Genomic DNA, 25,644 nt, shown 5'->3' on the forward strand with positions numbered 1-25,644 from the left:
TCACTGCTGTGACTCAGGTCACTGCTGTGGCTCAGGTCACTGCTGTAGCGTGGGTTTGATTCCTGGCCTGGGAACTTCCGCATGCCACAGGCACAGCCAACACCCCCTGCCAAAACCTCTCAAACAGTATATAAGTATAAAATGAAAATTGCTTTTCATATCCTTCCCTATTAATAAGCACCCACCCCGCTTCCTTCTGCAAAAGTTAGTAGTTTAGTGTGTTTTCTCCTGGGCTACTCTGCCGCCCCCCGTCCCTGCATTTGTCTGCTTATGCAGATGTCGAGGGGGAGGGAATACAACACAATCATTTTTTTCCTGTGGTTACTGGGCATCCTCCCACTTCTAAGTTTGGCTTTATGGGAACCTAAGAAGAATTCTGAGCTGTGAAAACATATAGGTTGGTTTTGGAACAGTGAGGCAAAGTCCTGTTAACAACATAAGAGCAGTATCTTCCCCACACTGTCACCAAAGAGCACAGGCAATTCTCTACCATGAGTAACTCAACGGACAGAGGTTGCTGGTAAAACTACTGGAACTCTGACACTTATTACACTTCTCTGATGATAGGACATCAGAGACTCTTGGCATCCTGAAAATCATGGATGATATGGGGATTTTAATATAATCCTCTGGGTCCAAATGCACGGCTCACTTGTAACCTACCAATGACAGCATTTTATGCCCTTCCTGTGCCCAAGTGTGAAGGTAGTGACTGAGGCCAGAGAAAGATGTTGTCTTGGCTTTGGAAGACGCTGCCTGATTTCTCTGCACAGGCGCCTGATAGTGGGAGAAAGATGACTAAGACAGTACCTTGTTTCTCAGTGCTGGGTCCGCCCCTGCTTCCAGGAGCAGCGCGACTGTCTTAATGTTCCCGCTGAGCACTGCCGCATGGAGCGCCGAGGTCCCATTCTAGGAGAAAATGACATTGTGGGTCAGGGGAGAAAGAGCTCCCAGGAATCAGCACTCGGCTTGGCTTTCTTCATGGACCAGCCTGAGTGATGCACCTGTAATGCTGGAGCCTTGCTCATCCTTATCCTCCCTTTCAAAGTCATGTCAGCACCCAATACAGTGTCCTCAAGGACATTGCAGTTAGTCAGTATAAATACTGCCAACATCCTTTTGTAAGTGAAATAAGAGATCTGCCCAGTGTGCACATGACTTCATGCTCACGTGGTTTGTTGTTGTAGATGCATTAGAACTTGCTGTGGGCAAAATAACAGTGCTATATGTCAAACATGTCTTTTTTCCCTTAGAGTCTTTGTGCTTTTGGGGAGCACACTCCCTGCAAGGCTGGAGGCTCAGCCAGCTCACCTCCCGGAGAGCCCTCAGCCCAGCTGCACACGCTCTGCCCACACGGGTGGGCAGGATAGTTACAGGGCTTAAGAGTAAGAGTTGGTGAGGTGAGGACCACCCCACCCCCAGCTCTGAGTTGGAGCATTTCCAGGTAAAGAAGGGCCTAGGGGAAGGTGGCTGACATTTTATGAAATTTTCTGTAAATATTTATTGAAATAAAGGAAGCAGCTGCATGCAGTTGGATTTTGGAAGGGGAGAAGAGATGATAACAAACCTAATAAAAGAAAGATGGGCAAGAGTTTCCTTGTGGCATAGCGGGTTAAAGATCTGGCATTGTCTGCAGCAGCTTGGGTCCTTGCTGTGTTGTGGGTTTGAGCCCTGGCCTGGGAACTTCCATATGTTGTGGGCAACGCCAAAACACACACGCACACACACACACACACACACACACTCTGAAATAACAACAACAAAAAAGATAGGTAGTCATAAGCCATCTGTTCTGGAAGGTACGTATGTCTATGAATAGTACCTAAGTGTAAGCTTAGCTTTCAAATTAACTACTTCGCGTGTATGTGTGTATATATATATATATATATACATACACATATACATATATATACATGTATACATATATACATATACATATATACATATACATATATACATATACACACACACACACACACACACACACACACACACACACACACACACACACATATATATATATATGACACTTTCTGATTTTTTTAGGCAAGTGAAACATACCCGGAGAAAAATTCCAGCAAAGTAGCAGTTTTCCATGTTTGCCATGTGTGGCAATACACTATCTGGTAACAGCTCACTTATCTAAATCCTAACCAACCTACCAACTTTGCCTAAGTGCAACATGGCTAACAATAAAAAAAAAGAGCCAAAAAAGAGCTGTTAGAAACAAGACTAGATATTGGAATGTCCATTACTTTTCTTTTTTCTTCTTTTTCAGCCACACTCGAGATGTATGGCAATTCCAGAGCCAGGGATTAAATCTGAGCCACAGCTGCAAACTCTATCACAGCTTCAGCAACACACTCGAGATGTACGGCAATTCCTGAGCCAGGGATTAAATCCTTAACCCACAGCGCCAGGCTAGGGATCAAACCTGCATATCTACAGAGACAAGCTGGATCATTAACCTATTGCACCGCAGTAGGAACTCCTGAAAAGTCCATTTGTGAAGCTCATTTCTTTTATTCACAGAGAATTTACTTTCATAGACTGTTTATTCTTTCTTTCCAAACAATATTTAAAAAGTACAGATTTCTCACTTCCAAGATTGGAATTAGCTCACTGAGGCAGGAAGGGCCAGGACACCCACCACAGCAGCTCTGTCCCAGCTGACAGCTACAATGGAGCATAAACATATGAAAATCAGATACAAGGCATCCAAAAAGTTTCTGGGGTCATTTAAGGGCAAGGAGACTATTTATTTTTATTTTTTGTCTTTGGTCCTTTTATGGCCACGCCTGCGGCATATGGAGGTTCCCAGGCTGGGGGGTCTAATCAGAACTACAGCTGCCGGTGTACTCCACAGCCACAGCAATGCCAGATCTTTAACCCACTGAGTGAGGCCAGGGATTGAATCTGCAACCTCATGGTTCCTAGTTGGATTCGTTTCTGCTGCACCACAATGGGAACTCCAAGAGCAAGGAGACCTTAGACATGTCAGTAAACCTCAAAAGTACCTAAACTGCTGTCCCAAGTTTAGAACAGGCTGGGTGTCCTCTATTTAACAAAACAAGAGAGTGTACACCAGGAGTCAGCAAACTACAGGCCTCAGGCCAAATTAAGCCGACCCCCCATCACCTATTTTTCTACATCTTGACACGCTCAGAATTTAAGAAGTTAAAAGACTATTTTGTAATGTGAAAATATGACATTTCAGAAACACAATGTCCACAAGTTTTTGTTTGTTTTTGTCTTTTTAGGGCTGCACCCTCGGCAGATGGAAGTTCCTGGGCTAGGGGTCAAATCAGGGCTGCAGCTGCCGGCCTACGCCACAGCTCACGGCAACACTGGATCCCTAACCCAGGAGCAAGGCCAGGGATTGAACCCGCATCCTCATGGATACTACTCAGATTCATTAGTGCTGAGAAATGTTTTACTGGATGCAGCCACACTTTTTGTTGTCCTATTTTCTATGGCTGTTTTCTTTCTAAAACAGCTGAGTGGAGCAGTTCCAACATAGACTGTACGGCTCACAAAGCCTAAAATATTTGGTATCTGGTCCTTTATTGAAAAAGATTGTCAATCTCTGGTAGATATTCTTGTTTATAAATATTTTTATCCAAAATGATTACAACTTAAAGAGTTTCAGGGCTCCGTTTTCTGGAGGACCCAGCCCTCCAGAATGACACATTTGCTGAGGTGTCCAGATGTTTGAGGCTTATTTTATTCCATCTAAGTTAACAGTGTGGATCTTTGCTCCAGATCACAAAGAGAAGCAATGGGAGTACCTGTTCCTCACGTAGCATGGCACATAAATCATGTCTTTCATGACTTGTGGAGGATTTCACAAATCTTCCAATGATAGATCAATACGGTTGACTTTCCAATTTAGTAATTTCATTACTACATTCTAATTTTTTTTTCCCCTAGAAAACTAGGTACCTATAGACTCTGGCTCACACCTTTTATTACCTTCTGATTTCTATCAGTGCCAGGCAACCTCCAACATTAAGAAGTTGTAGGTATGTTCTCTCAATTCAGCTAATCATGCAAATGATACCCAGATTCTACTCTAGTCCTCAAGCACCAGTGTCTTAGTTTCTAACCTGTCTCTTTTGGAGATGGGTAAAATTTCTCCATAGGTCTTACCTTCAAAATACCGAGGGTAGGTGAGAATTTCAGCAGCTCCTCTATAACATTATTATACCCTTTGTTGGCTGCCTTCAATAACGCTGTTGTACCATCCTTTACAGAGGGAGGAAAAGAAAAGTTGCTTATCAACACAGGTGTGTATTGGCTAAGGATGAAGTATTCATTGAGAACCAGGAATATGCTTGTCAGAAAGAAGCAAAATGTGTAAACTAATTCACAGACCTGCAACGTCTCTCAATCTAAGAGCATTTTAGACCATATTAACCAGTTAATGCTGCATGAAAGAATCCCAGACAAAATATGGGACTTCTTACATCACCTTAGAATCCTGCCACTTGGGAATTCATGGTCCTCTAGTCCCTTAGGATATTGGGTAAGGAACAGGAGGAATTCCAACAGGATATTTTTTGGACCTTGAAGGACTAAAGAGGCACTCTCTGCAGTTCACAACTTAGAAATAAATTGTCGAACGTTTTTTTTTTTTTTCCTCTTTTTAGGGCAGCACCCATGGCACTTGGAAGTTCCTGGCTAGGAGTCGAATTGTAGCTGTAGCTGCTGGCCTACACCACAGCAACGCAGGATCCAAGCTGCACCTGGGACCTACACCACAGCTCACAGCAATGCTGGATCCTTAATCCACTGAACGAGGCCAGGGATCGAACCCCCGTCCTTATGGATACTAGTTGGGTTCGTTACCGTTGAGCCACAACAGGAACTCCTGAACTGTTTTTTTTTTTGGCTGTGCCCCCAGCATGTGGAAGTTCCTTGGGCCAGGGTCTGAACTCATGCCCAGCAGTGACTGGACCCGCTGCAGTGACAATGCAGGATCCTTAACCCGCTGCACCACAAAGGAACCCCTGGACTGTTTTTTAATGATTTAAATAATTGTTGAGCTGTATCTACTGTTTTAAAATTTTTAATGTCCTTTTCTTTTGCCTTCCCTTGTATACACCCTTGGTCTTGTCTTCCCTAGGTGCCTGTTTGACTGTGGTGGTGCTGGGGTGAGGGTAGGGAGGGGACAGATTGAAAAGAAGACAAAGATAAGTTCAAATTAATATTCAACTCCTGTCATCCTTTTCTGGCCTGAGAAGAGATCTTCCAGTTTCCCCTTCTGCTTTAATACATCCACTGCTGAATTTGGAGGATTTTGCTGGCAGGATCCTCCTGCAGCAAAGGAAACACCCAGTCTGCTCTAAAGGTTTAGCTGGAATCAGGATGAAGAGGAGAACAAAGGATTTTTCTTTTCTGACCTCAGAGGTTGTGGGAAGAAACCGAAAGAGTGAGAAAGAGGGCAGAGAAGCAGTCTGGTTAGTGGTATGTGTGTCTTCCGGTTTCCTCTTTCTGGGCTCAGACTTGGAAGGGGAGGGGGGGAGTCACATAGGCAAGGGTAATATTAAGGGTGAAAAGGCCAGATACTGTTAAAGAAAATGGCAGAGTGAGGTGACTCCAACTGAGGCTAAGCAAAGGTCAGTGGGGGATGTGGACACCCCAAACCACAGATCCCGTGTGCCAGCTGCACTGCTGCCCAGAGGCTAGCAGGAGGCGCAGCACCAGGCGGACCAGCAGCCGCTGCGGACACACCGATAAGGTCAGCCTAGGCTGGGTCTCCTATCTCCCCAGTCCTCCCAGGTCATCTCAGGTGGAGGAGGATCTCCTAGGAATTCAACATTTCCCCTTAGACTGAACAGCACTTGCTAGGTTTCAACTGATTCAGACCTTCCCCCTGTTTTCCCGCTAAAAGGTGGGTGGAGGTTGGGAGCAAACCCTGGTGAGCTAAAGAGATAATAAAGCAGCATGTTCTCAGCAGAGTTCAACCTGGAGGTCAAGGCTTCCGTGGAAGGCACCACCACCCGAGCCCGCGCGGCGCGCAGCTGTCCCCCACACTCACGTTCCGGGCGGCGTCGCGGTCGGCTCCACGCAGTAGCATCACGCGCACCACCTCGCTGTGGCCCATCTGCGACGCAATCCACAGTGGCGCCGTCCCATCCTGCGGGCAGAGGACACAGCGAGCATGGATCGGCAGGTTAACGCTCCGTGAGAGCTCCGGATGACACGCGACGAGGGCAACTTGAACCCACCTACATAGACCGGCATTTGTCAGTGCCGGGACTACTTGGGTAATTACCAATATTCAGATCTTGGCTTAGAAAAACCATTGCCCCACAGGGTCTTTTGCCCCCTCGAGAGGGGTGCAGTCCCCACAGAACCAAACACCCAGGCAGAACCTCCACAAACCTAGGGAGGAGAAGCCAGCCTGCCCTAACTACCCCACCACCACCCCCATACACACACTCCTCCTGTCTGGGTTCTCCTTGCCCTGCTTCCTGGATGCCCTTAATTCCTGCAGAAGAGGAGGCAGTGTCTTCCAGTAAGGGTCAGAGGGTCAGAAAACCAAAGACATTTCTCCCACTCTTCTCCCTGGTCCAGAACCCCCCACAGCCACGTGGTCTTCAGGGAGGACAGTTTTATGCAGAATGTGATGCTGTGTCTTCTGGGAAGTGCCGAGCACTGGCCAGTGTTAGCAGAGCCCCAGTTTTCATACTTTCTGTGTATTATTCACCCAACCACCCTTTTTTCTGGACCCTAGGCCATGCAGGTGAGGTGTGTTGCTCCAGAGAGGAAAAGGTGAAACATCTAAGGGACAGAGAAGGATTTGACAGAAATAAAAATAGAAAATCTTTCTCCTGTAGAAAGCGAGACAGGCTGGGACCTGGGACCCTTTACTGCAGTGACTGCACCTGGGCAAACGTCTGGAGCAACAGAATACAAAGAGACGAAGGGACTAAAAATAATTGCAGACGTGCAGTTGGAACAGTTAAGACACAGAAAGGCCAAGCCCAAATGCCACTTTTGAGGTGCTGGGAGCAAAATCGGGGTACTGTTCATGACCCCTGCACACAGCACCACTAAGGGGGTAGGCAGACTGCTTAAGCCACTCCTCAGGCGGGACCCACCAATCTGCCCCCACCCGCACCCAATTTAAGAAGCCACTCTGCCCACCCCTCAGGGACTGAGCAAGGGCATCTCTTTTTTGTTTTCACTCCCTCCTGCCCCAGCACGAGGTCCAATAAAGCCTTGTCTGAAGTTCTTGTCTAGCCTCTTATCAGTTTTTATTGATTAGAGAGTTCAAGAACCCAGGTGGGGAGTTCCCATCATGGCGCAGTGGTTAACGAATCCGACTAGGAACCATGAGGTTGCGGGTCTGATCCCTGGCCTTGCTCAGTGGGTTAAGGATCCAGTGTGGTTGTGAGCTGTGGTGTAGGTCACAGACACAGCTCGGATCCTGTGTTGCTGTGACTCTGGCGTAGGCCGGCAGCTACAGCTCTGATTAGACCCCCTAGCCTGGGAACCTCCATATGCTGCTGGTGCGTCCCTAAAAAAGACAGAAAAAAACCAAAAAAACCAAAAAAAGAACCCAGGTGGATAATGGAGGGAGGCACTAAAGAGGGAGTGCAGGAGGTGGGGATCATGAGTGTCTTTGTTTTCCTGCCTCGTTGGGTGGAATCTGGGTTGAGTAAGCTAGACTGCCAGAACCAGATCAATTATGGTGAATTCCAGAGGGGAAAGACTTTCTCTTTCGTTCTTGGGATGAAACCCAGGAATGCTGCAAGCCCCTTATTGACAGAAGAGAAATAGCCATGGGAGTCATATGGGCCAATGTGGGACATGCCCCCAATACCCCCGGGTCCACTTCCACCCAGGAGCCCCCCCCTGCCTGTGGGAGATCAGAAGTGCTGGGTAAACACGGGCCTGGGATAAGCCTGGGATGAGGAGATAAAGCCACAGGAACACTGACGATGGCAGGGCTGGCATAGGGTGGACAAGCTGTGCTTTCAGGGTACCTGTGTAGGATGCTCAGGGACCCGAGAGGCTGACAAGCCAGCGCAGGGAGCAGACACGAGCAACCCATCTCCACCCCAAGGCCAAGGTAATAGCCTGGCCTCCGAGAACTTAGGTCACTTGGAGAGAAGGGCAGGAGGATGGAGAATCCAGACCTAATTGAGGTAATTAAGGTTATCAGGCCCAAGGAGACTGCCTTAGTCAGATAGGACTGAAATACTCATCAGTGGAATGTGGGCTGAAGAGCAAGGTGATTCAGTTACAGAATCTGGTTTCACTTGATCTTGGAGGATATGATTTCAGCTCCAGCGTGTCCCCTGCAGCAGGCACAGGGTCATTGCCCACTGCTGTCCTGGCAAAGGGACAGAGGATGAAGACCTTTGAGCAAGGTGGCGGATGATGGCAGATCAGGAGTCTAGAAGGACTCCTAGAGGGGCTGAGGGGAGGATTTGGCACGGCTGTGTCTTGGGAGAGGTATGGGGGGCGAGGAGCTGGAACAAAGGATGGACGAAGGCTGAATACCTTGACCTACTTTATGCTCTTACAAGGGCCTCTTAGACATAGGCCTGAATCCGAATGTCCTTTATCATCAGCAATATAAATAATACCTCCACCTGTACTTTGAATTTACAAAGCACTTCTTCATTCATTGTTTAATTTGATTCTCCCAATTCAGGACATAACCAATCATTCATTCATTCAAACACCCAACAGTTATTAAGCATCTTCTAAGTCTTGGGGAGAGTGCTAAAAACGAGACACGGTTTCTGTTCTCAAAGGAATGCTGTCTAGTGGAGAAGAGATGTGGACATTTTAGTACAATTGTGGTATCACAATACAGACAAAAATGCCCATGATGAACCAGGAGAGGGACCTTCTTACCACCTGGAGGCTACAGGGTCAGCTTCGCGGATGGGTGGGATCTGAGCTGGGTCTCAAGGGAGGAGCAGGATTTTGCCAGGAGAGAGAGGAGGGAAGGGCCTTCCATGGAGAAGGAAGAACATTTCCGGTCACAGTGGTGTGTACAGGGGTGGCTGGCTCAAGCAAGGTGGGAAACCCAGCTGGCTGCAGCCCACGGGGTGCGTGTGGGACCCCAGAAGCCAGGAGAGACTAGTCTGGGCTCCACAGCCCTTTTCAGAGCTCAGGTACCAATGCGTTTTCTTTCCTCTCCCGCTCACTCTGGGTTCATTTGTTCTTTGTCGATATCACCACCAGAGGGCAGGCAAGGAAAGGCAGCCCCAGACTGTTCCCCGTGATTTCCAAGGGTTTGGCTGTTTTTAGTGAAATTCTACTAATTGACACTGATGTGTGGAAAAGTGCTGAGAGGTGCTATATTGGGAGCTATGTTATTATTTTAACACTAATGCTAACACTCAAATATTATCACCGTCACTGCAATAGTCATAGCAGATGGAAAAAGAAGTCACCACGTCCTGGTTATAAGAACTTAGGTAAATCCCTCTGCGCCTCAGTGGCCGCTTCTGCAAAAATACCAGCCTCACAGAGAAACACGTGAAGGAGAAAACAGATAGAAATGCGCTGAACACGAGGACTGGCTGACAGATGCTTAGAACATAATAATTGAATCTGAATATTATTTATCATGAAAGACAGGAAGTAACAAACTGTACTTTTGTTTACAACGCATTTCATATGGTTTACTTAATTTGATTCTCCCAGTTACCCTGTAAGATAACTGACTGAGCAGGCAGCAGGAATGATTAGAACAATGAGATTTGGGGGAAACCTGTGTATTTCATTACTGGTGCTTACTTCTCCAAAGCAGATTTTTTTTTTTTTTTTTTTTTTGCTTTAGGGCTACACCCGAGGCATACGGAAGTTCCCAGACTAGGGGTCAAATTGGAGCCACAGCTGCTGGCCTACACCGCAGCCACAGCAATGCCAGATCTGACCTGAATCTGCGACCTGCACCATAACTCATGGCAACACAGGATCCTTAACCCACTGAGCAAGGCATCCTCACAGATACTAGTTGGTTTAGTAAGCCACTGAGCCAAGACGGAGAACTCCAAAGTTCTTTTTTTTTTTTTTTTTTTTTTTTGCATTTCTTGGGCCACTCCCCGAGGCATATGGAGGTTCCCAGACTAGGGGTCTAATCGGAGCTATAGCCACGGGCCTACGCCACAGCCACAGCAACTCAGGATCTGAGCCAAGTCTGTGACCCACACGACAGCTCACGGCAACGCTGGATCCTTAACCCACTGAGAGGCCAGGGATTGAACCCGCAATCTCATGGTTCCTAGTCGGATTTGTTAACCACTGAGCCACAACGGGAACTCCCAAAGTTCATTTTTGAACCCAGCAAGTTGAATGTGAATTAGAGCATTATCATCAGATCAAATTATTTATCAGTTGATTATCTAAAAGAGAGATTTTCCTCTTCTGTACACCTCAATTCCTCTTTTCTCATACTTTTTCCTTCTATTATAATCGAATCTTCACTGTGAGGACGATTTCATAATAAAAATGATGGAAATAAAGTCAATTTAACTCCTTTATTGTAGAGAGAAGTGGAGTAGGCAAAAAACTGAAAATGTTTTAAAATACTTCCTGACAAAATTATATACTTTTAAAGTAAATAAAATCAAAGAAATCATCACAAAATAGAAGTTACAGCCTCAACAGCACTTTTTTTTTTTTTTAAAGCAACAGAACATTTAATTTGAGTAAGATGGGATTCAGAGGGATTTTGATAGCTGTCATTTACTATTTATGTCTATACCAAGCAGAAATGGGTTTAGACTTATTTTGCATACCAAGTGATTGATTCACTGGCTGACTGTAGGAAAGAAATGATAATGAGGGCTCGTTAAAGACTAAATATGCTAATGAGGTAGTGAGTTCCCCAAGCCTGGAGGGTTTCCACAGTGGCTGAAGGCCAAACAGCAGGATTGACAAAGGCTTCTAGTACCTGATGGCTGGTTAAACAGGGGACTTTTCCTTCCAGCTGTTATTCCCTCATTTCATCTGGATGATATTTTCCAGTACCCTCTAATATATTTTTATAGTGTGGTCACAGCAAGAGATGAAGTACATGATGTAACTTGTATTAGAGACTACATTTTCTTTTCTTGCTTGTTTTTGAGGGCCACGCCCGCGGCATATGGTGGTTCCCAGGCTGGGGGTCGAATCGGAGCTGCAGCTGCCGGCCTACACCACAGTCACAGCAACGGGGGATCTGAGCCGTGTCTTCGACCTACGCCACAGCTCACGGCAACGCCAAGATCCTTAACCCATTGCGTGAGGCCAGGGATCGAATCTGCAACCTCATGGTTACTAGCTGGATTCGTTTCCACTGTGCCACAACAGCAACTCCAGAGAGACTAAATTTTCTTTGGCCTCACTTGGGCTCCTAGGGATGATTTAGAAAAAAAGAATGAAAACCATAAAACCACTCTCTTCCATGACAATGAGTATATTAAGTGGCACCAGGCCTGCTTCTACTGCCTTCCAGAATCTCACTTAGGCTACTTCACCTGCAGGCTCAAGCCAGACAACAACTGCTGGGGACCAATTCTATTCTAAGTTGGGGATTCAAGAGGTATGAAACCAAATTAGGAACAGAGGGGGTTCAATATGGAGACAACTTTGCTACCAGCCCTGGAGCCCTGACCTGGAGCCCATTTCTTATTACTGTGTCCATCTGCTCTGTGTCCTTGGCCCAGCAAATACGTCTGTAAAGGATGTTACCAGATGCCTGAATTGCCCACTCAGGCCCACTCTCCCCACGATCAGACCAAGGATGGGCAGGCCAGCCAGTCCACTGTGGCCTGGGGGACAAGGACAAGCTGCAACCATGACATAACTACTCTAAGAGTTTGGGAGTCTGACCTGTACACTGGGGACCACATATAAGATAAGTAGGCAGAGGACGCTGATCAAAATAAAAAGGAGTTGAAAACAGAAAGAAAGACAAGAAGGAACTTTGAGATGACAGAGACCACTTGGACTCTGAGAGAAACAGAGCAGCCTTGAATTTGGATGGGTTTCCTATTCCAGGAAGGCCTGAATGGAACAGAAATCATAATGGTAACAGTGATATCTCACATTTACGAGGTGCCTAGGTACTGGCCACTGCATGAAGAGTTTTGCAGGGATTCTTTTTTCTTCTTAGGGCCGCACCTGTGCATACGGAAGTTCCCAGGCTAGGGGTCGAATAGGAGCTACACATGCCAGCCCACACCACAGCCACAGCAGTGTAGGATCTGAGCCACATCTACGACTTACATCGCAGCTCACAGCAATGCTGGATCCGTAACCCACTGAGTGAGGGCAGGGACTGAAGCCACATCCTTATAGACACTGTATTGGGTTCTTAACCCGATGAGCTAGGGGAACTTCCTAGAAACTTTTAATTAGGCTTTCTTAAAAAAAACCCAAAAAAACCTATTCATAATGTGTGACAAAGTCAGTGGGATTGGTATCACTTTTGCTGTATTTCTGACATGTCTTGTTTTCTTGGAATGGAATTAAATATGCAGTTTACTCTTTTAGAGAAGACATAACGTGAACCACTCTGACCTGACTAGATAACCTATACGCTTATGGAAGGCAATAAAAAGATTATGGTTTGAAGGTACAAAGGGGTTAGTGTAGTCTATGAAAGGAAAGAAGTCTCATCACATCATCCTTCCCCCCGCAAAGCAATTCTTATAAAATACCCCTTCCTAAATAACAATCATTTCAGAGCTGGGCTCTCACAGTTCTAAGCAGTTGCATTAGATGCAGTCTTTGGAAAGGCATGTCACTTGCTCCTTGACCCAAGGGCGGGGTCCTCCTGTTCCCAGACCAGGTCATCCATTTGACCAGGTTATTCTCACTCTGGAGGAATGAGAAACAGCTGGGGTGTGTGGCGGCTACCACTGCACTGCTGGTTTACTCTTTAACTTCTTGAATTTACCGTGGAAGTTCCCAAGCCAGGGATCCAACCCTCCTCACAGCAGTGACCAGAGGTGCTACAATGACAACACTGGCTCTTTAATTCACTACAAGAGAACCCCTCGATTTAGGTTTAATGGACGTGATCCAGGCAACATTTGAAATATTATCTGTTATGTCAAGCTGGGGTTTTTTTGTTTTTGTTTTTGTTTTTTTTCACAAACAATACTTTCGACATACAAATAAAGCAATTTATTTTACAAACAGATTTTTCAAAGTGCCAGATGTACAGAGAAAGAGATTTGATCATCTTGGTAATTGCTCATTTCTAAATTCAGTGGTACCCTCACTAATAGCCTCCCAATCAAACTACACAATCTAAAAATAGCTAACTCTTTTCATTAACTTTGATAAAATGAAGCCTCTGATTCAGAATCAATCAGTAATTTCAAAATAAGAAGGACCAACAAGAAAAATCTCCAAATATCACCACTGGCAGGTATGGAAGTGCTACTTTTTCTAAAAGCTTCCTTTCCCAGGAGTATTCCTGGGGCCCTCCAAACCTAAGAATATCTTTAAAATTCTAAAAATGTGATTTTACTTTCATGCCAGTGTCTGGCACATGGCAAGCGCTCATGAAATGCAGATTGAACACTGAATAAAACAATCATCAACAATTTGGGACCTTGAAGGTATTATCGGATCATTCTGTCCAGTCTTCTAATTTTCAGATGAAAGAAGAGAGATCCAGAGAGGTGGAGTTACTTATTCAAAACCACACAGCTAGTTACTGGAACCAGAACCAACACAGCTAAGGGCTACCAAGGCACTGCTGGTTTACTCTTTAACTTCTTGGGTTTAATGTGCAAGTTCCCGAGCCGTGGTAGCCACCAGAGATGGATCTAGAATTCAGGATTCCTGACCTCAAATCCACTCTACCCAAAGGTTCTTTCTTTTCTCAGGTTCCTTATGCACTTGGATGTCTACAGGCTGAAGAAGCCTGTGGCCAAGAGCTCAGACTGCCTTAAAGTTCCTGTGGCTACTCACTCACAGGAGCACACAGGCCTTCTCTGATCACACCATGTTACAGTGGCAATCTGCCTGCCTGTCATCTACTGGTAAGTTATCAGCTTGACTTTTCCCTAGAAAACTACATTTAAAATAATGTTACCTTAATCTGAAATGTTTTGTTAAAAACTAATGAGTGCTGGGAGTTCCTGTTGTGGCTCAGTGGAAACGCATCTGACTAGCAACCATGAGCACGGAGGTTTGATCCCTGGCCTCGCTCAGCGGGTTAAGGATCCGGCGTTGCCATGAGCTGTGCTGAGGGTTGCAGATGCAGCTTGGATCCCAGGTTGCTGTAGCTGTGGTGTAGGCCAGTGGCTACAGCTCCGATTCGACCCCTAGCCTGGGAATCTCCATATGCTACGGGTGTGCCCCTAAAAAGACAAGAACAAGGACAAAAACAAAACTAATTAGTGGAGAAATAGTTCCTGTAAAAGTGAAGCTAATTCTAATGCTTTACATTTGGATGGTTCTTTGCCATTTATAAATGTGGCCTGCATCACCTTGTAGTTCTGTTCCTTTAAGTATCAGTTAATTGATTTGCCAGATAAAACCTTGCTTATGGTAAATGAAGTCTCAATAGTGTTTAATTGTGAGAGATGAAGGGGCAGAACCCCCCTATGATTCCAACCACACGGGCTCCTCTCCAGCACAGCATAAGAAGTGGTGGATAGAGATAAGGCAGCCTATCAGCAGAGGGATTGGGTGGGGCAAGGTGACCTGACTCATCTCTATTTACCTATGTCGCAGGTGAACTTACTCTCCTGACCTCAGTGCAGCCATCCTTTATTTGAATAGGAGGTGACAGAGTATGTACTTGACCTCAGACACCAAACACTGAGTTAAAAAAGTACTGAATGGTGATGTCAGCCTGATTTCATAGGCTCTCGGGTGGACCCAGAGCAAAGAACAGGAGAAACCCTAATCCAAGACGAACTCTCATCCAGAGGCAAAAGGGTTTTAAGACACCCACAGCTGATGGGTTATCTCAGGCAGGGGCTGCTGCAGGATGGTGGGTCCTCCCCACCCATCTCTGCACGCACACGCGCAAGCATTACCTGCCTGGGCTGGTTGACTTTTGCTCCTGAAGACAACAATAGTCGAATCACATCCAAGTAACCCCCCTGGGCAGCTAAGAAGAGGGCAGTGGCTCCATCCTGACAGAGAACAAGTTGAAAAGGTTAACTAGTCATCTTTCACATTTACTTTAAAAGAAAGTTGATTTAAAAATAATACACTCGGGAGTTCCCGTTGTGGGGCAGTGGAAAGGAATCCGACTAGTATCCATGAGGTTTCGGGTTCGATCCCTGGCCTTGCTTAGTGGATTAAGGATCTGGTGTTGCCGTGACCTGTGGTGTAGGTCACAGACGCAGCTCGGATCCCACGTTGCTGTGACTGTGGTGTAGGCTGGCAGCTGTGGCTCCTATTCAACCCCTAGCCTGGGAACTTTCATGTGCCGTAGGTGTGGCCCTAAAAAGCAAAAATAAATAAATAAAAAAATAAAAATAATACATCCAAGGACAGGAAAAATGAACACAACATTGTAAATCAACTATACGTCAATAAAATTTTTTTAAATGAAAAAAAAAACCCAGATTTAAAACAATTTTCCATTTCCACCCCCTCCCCCCACTTTTTTCACATGCTTGGTTAGTGTTTTATTCTTTGAAGAATTATTCTGAAACATCACACTACGTCAGGCTGAAAGGTAATGTTTAAAATAGAGATTTGTATAAGGATGAGCTACAACCTATGTAATGTCTGTTCACTCAACAAAATCTTTGTCACAGAGCTTATGACACAGCTAGTTGGACAGTTTAGGTTTTCCAAATAGCCAGTCATCATTTTCCTTGTGTCTGCATAGATTTCTCATTAGCTGCCTTCTGCTTTTGTTGCCATGATCTCAGAGTTCACCCTGTTTTTCTTCGATTAAAAAATGTATATATTCAATAAAATTTCATTGCAATCCTTTAGTCATTAAGAGCTGTGTTGGTTAACAAAAACAAAATAAAGTCTGTTAATAAAAACCAAGTCTCCCAAATCCATTTTGTGTGCTTTGATGAACAGGGAATGAAAAGTGTCCTTTTTTACCTTTTTACTTTTTAAAATGATAGTTGACTTACAATGTTATGCCAATTTCTGCTATACAGCAAAGTGACTCAGTTATATACATACATGCATTGAAAAGCGTCCTTTTAATGACATCTTCCCTACTCCTTTCTCTTGTGCGCTTGCTTTTCCACATTCTCCTAACATGCAGTTTCTCTAAGCTTTAAAACACAAGATACTTGCAGAATGCTTGGCCTGGTAAGAATGTCCATGAACTCTCTCCATGCCAGCCCAGCAGACTCCAACCATACCTATACACACAACTCAGCAATCCTGCATGCAAGCCCAAAGCAAGAGCTTGTTTCCAATTTTCTTTAGTTTTCTCACTTCTTTTTTTTTTTTTTTTCCGGTCACACTCGAGGTATGTGTAGGTTCCTAGGCCAGGGACAGAACTGGTGCCACAGCTGCAGCCTGTGCCACAGGTGAGGTAACACTGGATCTGTAACCCGCTGTGCCACAAGGGAACTTCCTCTAGGTTTCTTTTTAACTTCCTTTTGGTTTCTACATCTTCTGGGCATTTCTTTTTTTCTTGAAGATGTGTCATTAATTTCAGCAAGTACATTAGTCAGCTGGGACCTGCCAACCCCACCCTCCCCAAGGTGAGGACAGCACTCCCAGGACACGGTGAGCCTCATTACTTTAGGACCAGAGTGCAGAACCCAAGCACATCTAATGGGAAACACCTAGTTAACACAGCTAATTAGCACCCCTCCCGTAGGTGTAGTTAACCACATGCTCAGGGCACCTTCCCTGCAAGTCCAACCAGGCAGAGGGTGCTGGATTTCCAGTGGGTGTCAGCTGAGTTGCCAGACACCCGTGAAGGCAGTCATTAAAATATTTACTCAGCCTGTACAGATTTTTAAGCAGATTTTTTTTTTTAGGGTCACTCCTGTGGCATATGGAAGTTCCCAGGCTAGAGGTCAAATTGGAGCCACAGTGGCCAGCCTGCACCACCAGCTACAGCATTATGCGCTCTGAGCTGTGTCTGTGACCTACACCACAGCTCATAGCAATGCTGGATCCTTAACCTACTGAACAGAGCCAGGGTTCGAACCTGCATCCTCATGGATGCTAGTTGGGTTCATTACTGCTGAGCCACAACTGGAACTCCTAAGCAGATGTTTGATACGGGGATATGATTTTCAGTTGTGTTGCTACAGGAAGTCTTCCAGACCCTTAGCAGCTGCTAGCTCTTGGGAATTTTCCAAAACAGATCTCTACGCTTGTTTTGTGTGTGTGTGCGTGTGTGTGCGTGTGCGTGTGCGTGTGTGTGTGTGTGTGTGTGTGTGTGTGTGTGTGTTTTTACTGTGGATTACAAATGTCTGTTCCTAGAAGTTTTCAGGTACCACTGACACCTTCCCCTTCCCCTGCCCCACATTTCAGTTGTTGTTAAAGGAAACACTTATAGTTGGACTGTTCAGATAAGGGTAAGAAGTGTTAACATAAAATGGAAATTCTGGTCACCTTACAACAGGGGAGTTTATCATGGGAATGGGCTCTCCCCAAACTCTATGTTTTCATACTCAGTGAGCCTAGTGGAAGGATATTATCTAACAGTACAAATTCTATACCCACAGTCAATCTGGATTGCTGACTATTGGTGGTAGTCACCATTCATTTTCCTTTTCCAAAGACTGGGGCTCCTCCTATTCAACCTGCACAGACATATACTCATACACACTCTCAGATACCTTGCACCACCCTGCTGAAGAAATACAGAGCTGGAGACCTGTGTTTCTTGGACATGGGCACATGTTAGAAGCACCTGCTGCCCATGCTGTGCCTTAGCTTGTCTGGGGTGGGCCCAGGAAGCAGAACTGTCTTAAGCTCCCTGTGTAGTTCGAATGGGCAGCCAGAGTTGAGACTCACTCCTTCAGACTATTGTCAACTAGTCCAGGCATCAACCTAGGAATGCTCAGGTTCAAAGACTGTTATAGATTTTGAAGTGCAAAGGGTAAGGCTAGATCTAGATCCTATGTACTTCACAGAGGTCTGTTATTTGTGAGACGTATTTGTGTAAACTTTGGAAAGGGTGCGACCACGGAAAAATAAATAAAATAAAAGAGTGCTTGGGTAATGTGCTGATTTTCAATTAGCTGCAAACAGACTCACCCTGGCAGTGGCTGCCTTTCAAAGTCAATGGTGTGCATGTATTTCACAGGTTTTTATCCACCCGTCTTCACTTCTCTTTGAAAAAACTTAATTTGTCCTTTTTTGCTCTCTTCCTTCCAAATAACTCTACAACAGGATGATTTCTCTTGGATTTTCAGCAAGTCCATACACTGGGCTTATCACATTACAATAAGTATGTATCACGTGATTTTTGAAGCTAACTGCATAAATATCCAGATGTGCAAGAGATTTAAAAGGGCAGAGCAAAGATGGGTAAATAAGATCATGTGGTTTCTACATAGAAAAAGCTCATCTGGTTAACTACGTCTTTCTCCCCTTGCTGTCTCAGATGCCACTTCTGGCTTTGGATCGCAGTGCTGTGTGCAGCGAGTGTCCCCCTAAAGCCCCCGTGAAGCACACTCACATAAAGTTGGTCATGGATGTTGGCTCCGTGCTTCAGCAAGGTCTCCACCACCTGCATGTGCCCATACTGACTGGCGGCCAACAGGGCAGTGCCCCCATCCTGTGGTTATGCAAGGGATAAACGCATTAGAACAGTGCAGGCACAAATCTTACCAAGCAGGTGCTCCTCATGTAGTGAGAACTTTGGAAAGGAATTTCCCAAACATAATAACAAACTCACGTTTCCCCTTGTATCTCTTTTACTTTTTCTTTACAATCATGACAGAGTTCACATTTTTTTTTCTTTTTTCTTTTTAGGGCTCCACCTGCACCATATGGAGGTTCCCAGGCTAGGGGTTGAATCAGAGCTGCAGCTGGCAGCCTACACCACAGCCACAGCAACACTGGGTCTCAGCCACATCTGCAACCTACACCAGAGCCCATGGCAATGCCAGATCCTTAACCCACTGAGCGACATCAGGGATCGAACCCATGTCCTCATGGATGCTAGTCAGATTTGTTTCCGCTGAGCCATGACGGGAACTACCAGAGTTCATCTTAAGAGGTACATTATGTTGTATACTGGGGTGACTTGTTTGAGATAGAGTATAGCTATCTGACTAAGTTATTATGATTAATTCAGAAATTTTCCAAGTCAAGTGCAGAATCACCTATTTGCCTCTCAATAGAAGAAACAAAGAACAGAAAGCCTGGGGAGTTCCCATTGTGGCTCAGCAGCAATAAACCTGACTGGTAACCATGAAGATGTGGGTTTGATCTCTGGCCCTGCACAGCGGGTTAAGGATCTGGCGTTGCCATGAGCTGTGGTATAGGTCACAGATCTGGTGTTGCTGTGGCTGGCAGCTGCAGCTCTGACTTGACCACTAGCTGGGGAACTTCTGTATGCTGCAGGTGCGGCCATTAAAAAAAAGGAACAGAAAGTCTGTACCAATCAATTGTGTCTTGGAATCATCAGAACTGTCTCCTGTGATTTCTGGCCAGAGACCAGAATAGCGAATGTTGGCTTCTCCCTGTGGTTTCACCCAGTTGTCGGGCTCTGCGATAAAAGTGTTTTTAAGGAGTAACACTCCAGGGTCCCTGCCTTCACAGGATAGGATCTGTATGCGTTAAAGACGGTAACTCCAGCATATTCTGCATGCTTCTCACCCTCCTACTTTGCATTTTCCTTTGAACATGTGCCAGTCTGTCCAGATCTCTTTAAAAACATGGGCCTAGAACTCAACCGAGCACTAGAAAGCAGATGCGGTCTGCTGTGCAATGGGACTTTCCTTAGTTCCATCTACTCTACTTTGATCTCTGCAGCCTAAATTAGAATTAGCTTTTATGCAACCACACCACGCTACTGACTCACTGAGTTTGTGGTCAATTGAAACCCTTAATGGTTTTCCTCAGGTGCCAGGCTGAGGTATTCTCCTTTTCTATCTAGGACTGCTGTGTTGTCTGTTTGGCTCTGTGAATTGGTATGTGGACATTTGAGCTAATTATAAATAATACAAGAACATGGAATCTGGTTCTAAAATATGAATCATAAATATAAGATAGTGTGGTTTCTAAATTTGGGTCTAGAGTATTTATTCAAAATGCCTTGGAGTTCCCATCATGGCGCAGTGGTTAACGAATCCGACTAGGAACCATGAGGTTACAGGTTCGATCCCTGGCTTGCTCAGTGGGTTAAGGATCCAGCATTGCCGTGAGCTGTGGTGTTGGTCACATAGGAGGCTCAGGTCTGGCGTTGCTGTGGCTCTGGTGTAGGCCGGCAGCTACAGCTCCAATTCGACCCCTAGCCTGGGAATCTCCAAATGCCGCGGGAGCAGCCCTAAAAAGACAAAGACAAAGACAAAAAAAAAAAAAAAAAAAGTCTACTCTCAGAACTCCACCTTCAGATTCAGTAGATCTCTTTAGAGCAATGCCCACAAACAGGCTTTTGACCAGTCAGGTGATGTGACTGTGAGATGCAGGTGGCAGGTGGGCCTCAGGTGGCGAAACCCTTCTATAAGGCTCCTGCATTCATGGCCAGGAAGATCCAGGGGATACACATGGCTGAGTAAGCCTTTGGCGAGGGACGGGCTGTATGGAGGGAAGAGCTGCATTTTGAAGCATGGGAGATGGAGCAGAAAGATTGGAGGGCTGAGGCCAGTGGGTGTAGGAGTGAGGGGGGGGGTGGGCATCAAGAAATTGTTAAACAGCAGAATGAGTACCAACATTTCCAAGTTTTGTTGTGTCAATTTTCCCAGCTCTTTGCCTAATGGATTTAGAGAATAGAGAAAACATGACAATTGTCATAGAGGAGCTGACACCTTTTATTTGAAAAAACACATTTTTGGAAGCTCCTGCTGTGGCACAGTGGATTAAGAATCTGACTGCGGCAGCTGGGGTCACTGTGCGGGTTTGACCTCTGGCCTGGCGCAATGGGTTAAAAAGGATCCAGCTTCTGGTATAGGTCACAGCTGCAGCTCTGATTCAATTCCTGGCCCAGGAACTTCCATATGCCATGGATGCAGCCATAAAAAAGCAAAACAAAACAAAAAAGACACATTTGGGGGAACATAGGTTTAATTACAATGACAACCGTTGTTGACACAAAAGTCAATTTTGATGACAGGATCACACTAAAATTCAAAGCCTCTGGACACTCTCTTCTTCCCATGGAAAACGCTCAGACACCTGCAGCTGACCTAATGGAAACATGTGGAACGGCTCACCCTGGGCCACGTTCCATGGATTTCTGGGACAGCACAAACAGGCTCATGTGCAAAGGCCAGCATTAACTTGCTAACCAAGAAAGATGAAGCAGCCACATGATCACATATAATCATTTTTTTTCCCTTCTCTCTTTTTTTTTTGGCCACCCTGTGGTATAAGGAGATGCCGGGCCAGGGATCAGAGCTGAGCCTCAAACTGCACTGCAGCTACAGCAGTGCAGGATCCTTAACCTACTGTGCCAGGCTGGGGCTCGAACCCGGATCCGGACACTCCCAAGATACTGCTGGTCCCAGTGCACCACAGCAAGAACCCCCACAGGATCATTTTAACTTGGTTCAGAGTTGAATTTTTTTTTTTTTTTTTTGCTATTTTAGGGCTGCACCCGAGACATATGGAGGTTCCTAGGCCAGGGGTCGAATCAGAGCCGCAGATGCTGGCCTACGCCACAGCCACAGCAACATCAGATCTGAGCCAAGTCTGCAACATACACCACAGCTCATGGTAACGCCAGATCCTTAACCCACTGAGCAAGGCCAGGGATCCAACCCGAATCCTCATGGATCCTAATCATGTTTGTTAACTGCTGAACCATGAAGGGAACCCCCAGAATTGAATTTTAGGTGTGTATAACTTTATATTTTAATTGTAGTTGTATCACTCTTGTAATTAAAAAATATAAAATATATACACCCATATCTGGATTACTCTTATTCAGCATGTTTGGGGACAGGATCAGTCTGACAGTAGGTTTTAGGAAAGACAGAAATGCTGACTGAAATTCGTATCTATTCAGCATTTGAAAGAAAAAAAACCATTGGAAACTCCCTTGATATCAAAATATCACATACAATGGATTAAGAAAACCTAAAAGTTTCCAACTAGGGCAGATTTTCAGGAATTTTTTTATGACTAGGCCAGAAATAAGTTTTCAATTATAAGAACGCAATGGCAGTTCAAATTCTTCTACTACAAAAAATTACCATGAAAAGTCACATTGTGAACGAAAAATTGATCTTTCTGCAGGCTCAGTTTTCTTATCCATAGGTCAAATGTGAGGAATCAATGACTTCTTTAAAGGAAGACCAACGGTTCCTTGTTCAACTATATAAAATGTAATCACACACACACATAATTTTTTTTTTTTTTTTTTTTTTTTTTTTTTTGGTGTTTTGGTGTTTTGTCTTTTAGGGAGGGCCGCACTCATGGCATATGGAGTTCCCAGGCTAGGGGTCCAGTTGGAGCCGTAGCTGCTGGCCCACACCACAGCCATAGCAACGCAGGATATAAGCTGCATCTGAGACCTACACCACAGCTCACAGCAACACTGGATCCTTAACCTACTAAGTGAGGCCAGGGATCGAACCTCATGGATACTAGTCGGGTTCATTAGCCACTGAGCCATGACGGGAACTCCATGTAATCACATGTTTTAGTGAGGATGTCTCAGAAAGTAAATCGCCGGCCAAACCCTCCTTAGAAATCTCTCAGATTCACTAGGATTAGCTTAATACTCCCAACAATTCCTACCATAGCGCTGGGCTTAACTTTGAAGCACAAAAAAGCTTAGGAAAACAGGGGAAGTTACAAAGCTTTGGATCTGCTACTGCATCCATCCTGATAACAAGTTAGTGTTAAAAGTTATCAACATTTTAACAAGTGCTAAACTTGTTAAAGTTAGTGTCCCAGAGTAGAAAGCTATTAGTACAAGGAAGAATCTAAGTAGTCCTGCCCCCAAATTCTCCAATTATGATTCCAGAGTAACAACATCATGTTTTGAATTGAAATCCTGAGATTCCTAAACTATCATCAGTAAACCAAACCTACCTTCTTAGGCCTGAAAATTTTATAAAAAGCAAAGCAGAAATTTGCACTACAGATAAAGAGAAATGAATACGTGCATGACTGTTGAAACTTTTCAAACAGGTATAAAATCAAGAAAGTTTTCTTACTTTGGTCCTAAATTCAGTGGATGCTCCAAATTCAAAGAGAAATCTCACGACGTCATTATGTCCTTGTTGGGCAGCAAAGAACAGGGCCGTTGTACCTGACTGGGAGAGAGAGAGGCTGGCTTTAACAGACATTTGGGGAGTTTCCATAGTGGCTCAGTGGTTAACGAATCCGACTAGGAACCATGAGATTTCGGGTTTGATCCCTGGCCTCGCTCAGTGGGTTAAGGATCTGGCGTGGCCGTGAGCTATGGTGTGAGTTGCAGACGCGGCTCGGATCCCACATTGCTGTGGCTGTGGCACAGGCCGGTGGCTACAGCTCCGATTCGACCCCTAGCCTGGGAACCTCCATATGCAGCGGGAGCGGCCCCAGAAACGGCAATAAAAAAAAAAAAAAAAAAAAAAAAAAAAAGAGAGAGAGACATAAAAGACATTTGGTTACATTACATTTGATTTATGCATTTGCAAACAAAACAGAACAATATCCTTGCACACAAACTTCTAGCCTAGGAAGGAGCTACATTTGAACTGACTGTACTCCTTGCTCAAGTTAAGGGACAAGATGAAAGGAAAACGTTATTCTTGCTGTAATGGGATGAATGGTGGACTCTCTCAAAGCTAGGTTCTTGTCCAACTTCCTGGAACTTGTAAATATTATCTTACACGGTAAAAGGTGGGATTAAGGAAAGGACTTTAAGAGGCAGTTCTTATCCTGATGGGCCCTAGATCCAATGACAGTTGTCTCTGTAAGAGTGAGGCTGAGGGATATTTGACACAGAGAAGAGGAAGAGGCAATGAGACCACAGAAGCAGATTAGGGTGGAGGAATGTAGACAGTGACCAAAGCGGGAAGAGGGGAAGAATGAAATCTCCCCGGATCCTCCAGAGGGGGTACAGCCCTGCTCACACCTGAAACTGTCTGGCCTTCAGAACGGAGAGTGTATACATTTCTGTTTTTATTTTTATTTTCATGCCTGCACCCGCATATGGAAGTTCCTAGGTCAGGGATTGAATCCGAGCCACAGCTATGACCTATGCCACAGCTGCGGCAACGCCAGATCCTTTAACCCACTATGCCAGACTGGGGATGGAACCTGAACCTCAGCAGCAACCTGAGCCACTGCAGTCAGATCCTGAACCCACTGCACCAGGCGGGAACTCCACATTTCTCTTGTTTTAAGCCACCTAGTTTGTGGTAGTTTGTTACAGCCATCATAGGACACTAACACGCTAGGTAAAATGTTTGGGAAGCAATGGGATTCATTCCTATAGGGAAGAACTCTGGTAAAGTTCTGGTTACAAATTTGAGTGCCTGGAGTAGGAAGCTACCAGCAGAAAGCAAGGATCTAAGTAATTCACGCATGTGAACTCAAAGGAATTCTCAAAAGAGGACCTATGAACGAATAACAGTCTGATTCCAAATTTTAAACTTACTGAAGACTTATTGAAGATATTCAGAGATGAGTTTTAGTATTCTTTCTTCCCAGGCTCTTTTGGGTACCAAATTATTGTGTAATATGAGCAAAATCACCATACCATTCTGGGCAGTGTATATATTTCATATAAAGATGCTCTTCATGCCAATGCTTAGAGTGTGAGATGAAGCCAACACTATACTTTCCTAAGCACGGGGAAGAGAAATCTCTCTTTCCACAGCTTACCTGGGAGGGTTAAGGTGGAAGGTTCTTGCTCAGGTATGGATACATTAATTACAAATATCCTACCTACAGCCATTTGAGCCGATTTCGGAACATACATACTATGAATCATTATGCACATTAACGCAGCAATTTGCTGACAACAGGAACCAGACTCCAGTTTGGAGTCTGAATAAAGGTCTTAAGTTCATGTGCTTTACTCCTGAAACCCTGAGCTTCATGACAACTCCATGTGTGACTCCCATGCCTGGGAGTTTTTCAGTCAATACTGCTGGTTCTTGAGAGCGATGGTCTTTCAGGACCATCACTTCCAGTTTGTCTTTCTTGCAAACTATGTTTGCCAAGCTAAGAAAACAATGGCAGGTACATTTTCAGGAGCAATACTCCGATCCTGCAAAGTGGACCACAAATGAACCAAGGAAGAAGGCTGCTCGAGGAAGAAGTCTCTCAAAGAAGAGTCAGTTCCACAGCACTGCCAGGCACTCTCTTTCAGCTTCCAAAACATTCGAGGTGAGGTCAGGGCCTCCCTCAGGCTGTTTTTCCAGGTCAGCCTGGCTCAGGGAATTTCAGGGATCACTGGGAATTTAACATGCCATTGTTATTTGTGCCACACAAGTGACCTCTAGGCCTGTCACACTTTGGCAAGTCCTCAAGGGCCATTGTGTTCAATGCACAATAATTTTCATCTCCAAGAACATCAGGTGAGCCGTTGGAACCAAACAGATAAACATAAAAGCC

The 25,644-nt window shown here is 45.1% G+C and overlaps 1 protein-coding gene across 3 annotated transcripts in view; it reads right to left on the minus strand.

Annotated features, from left to right (window-relative positions):
* The window catches only part of ANKRD29 (ankyrin repeat domain 29), a 56,484-nt gene that overhangs the window by 11,832 nt on the left and 19,008 nt on the right, over nt 1-25,644 (minus strand). Inside the window, exons 4-9 of one of the 3 annotated variants that reach the window (XM_021096183.1) lie at nt 23,253-23,351; nt 18,602-18,700; nt 15,015-15,113; nt 6,041-6,139; nt 4,150-4,245; nt 811-909 (exon numbers count right to left, since the gene is read on the minus strand). In XM_021096183.1, the coding sequence (XP_020951842.1) occupies nt 811-909; nt 4,150-4,245; nt 6,041-6,139; nt 15,015-15,113; nt 18,602-18,700; nt 23,253-23,351 (591 nt within the window). The remainder of the gene's footprint in view (nt 1-810; nt 910-4,149; nt 4,246-6,040; nt 6,140-15,014; nt 15,114-18,601; nt 18,701-23,252; nt 23,352-25,644) is intronic. The other 2 variants (XM_021096184.1, XM_021096185.1) reach the window with 2 other exon arrangements.

Source organism: Sus scrofa, chromosome 6 (genome assembly GCF_000003025.6).
Source record: "Sus scrofa isolate TJ Tabasco breed Duroc chromosome 6, Sscrofa11.1, whole genome shotgun sequence".
In the NCBI taxonomy this organism is placed as follows: domain Eukaryota; kingdom Metazoa; phylum Chordata; class Mammalia; order Artiodactyla; family Suidae; genus Sus; species Sus scrofa.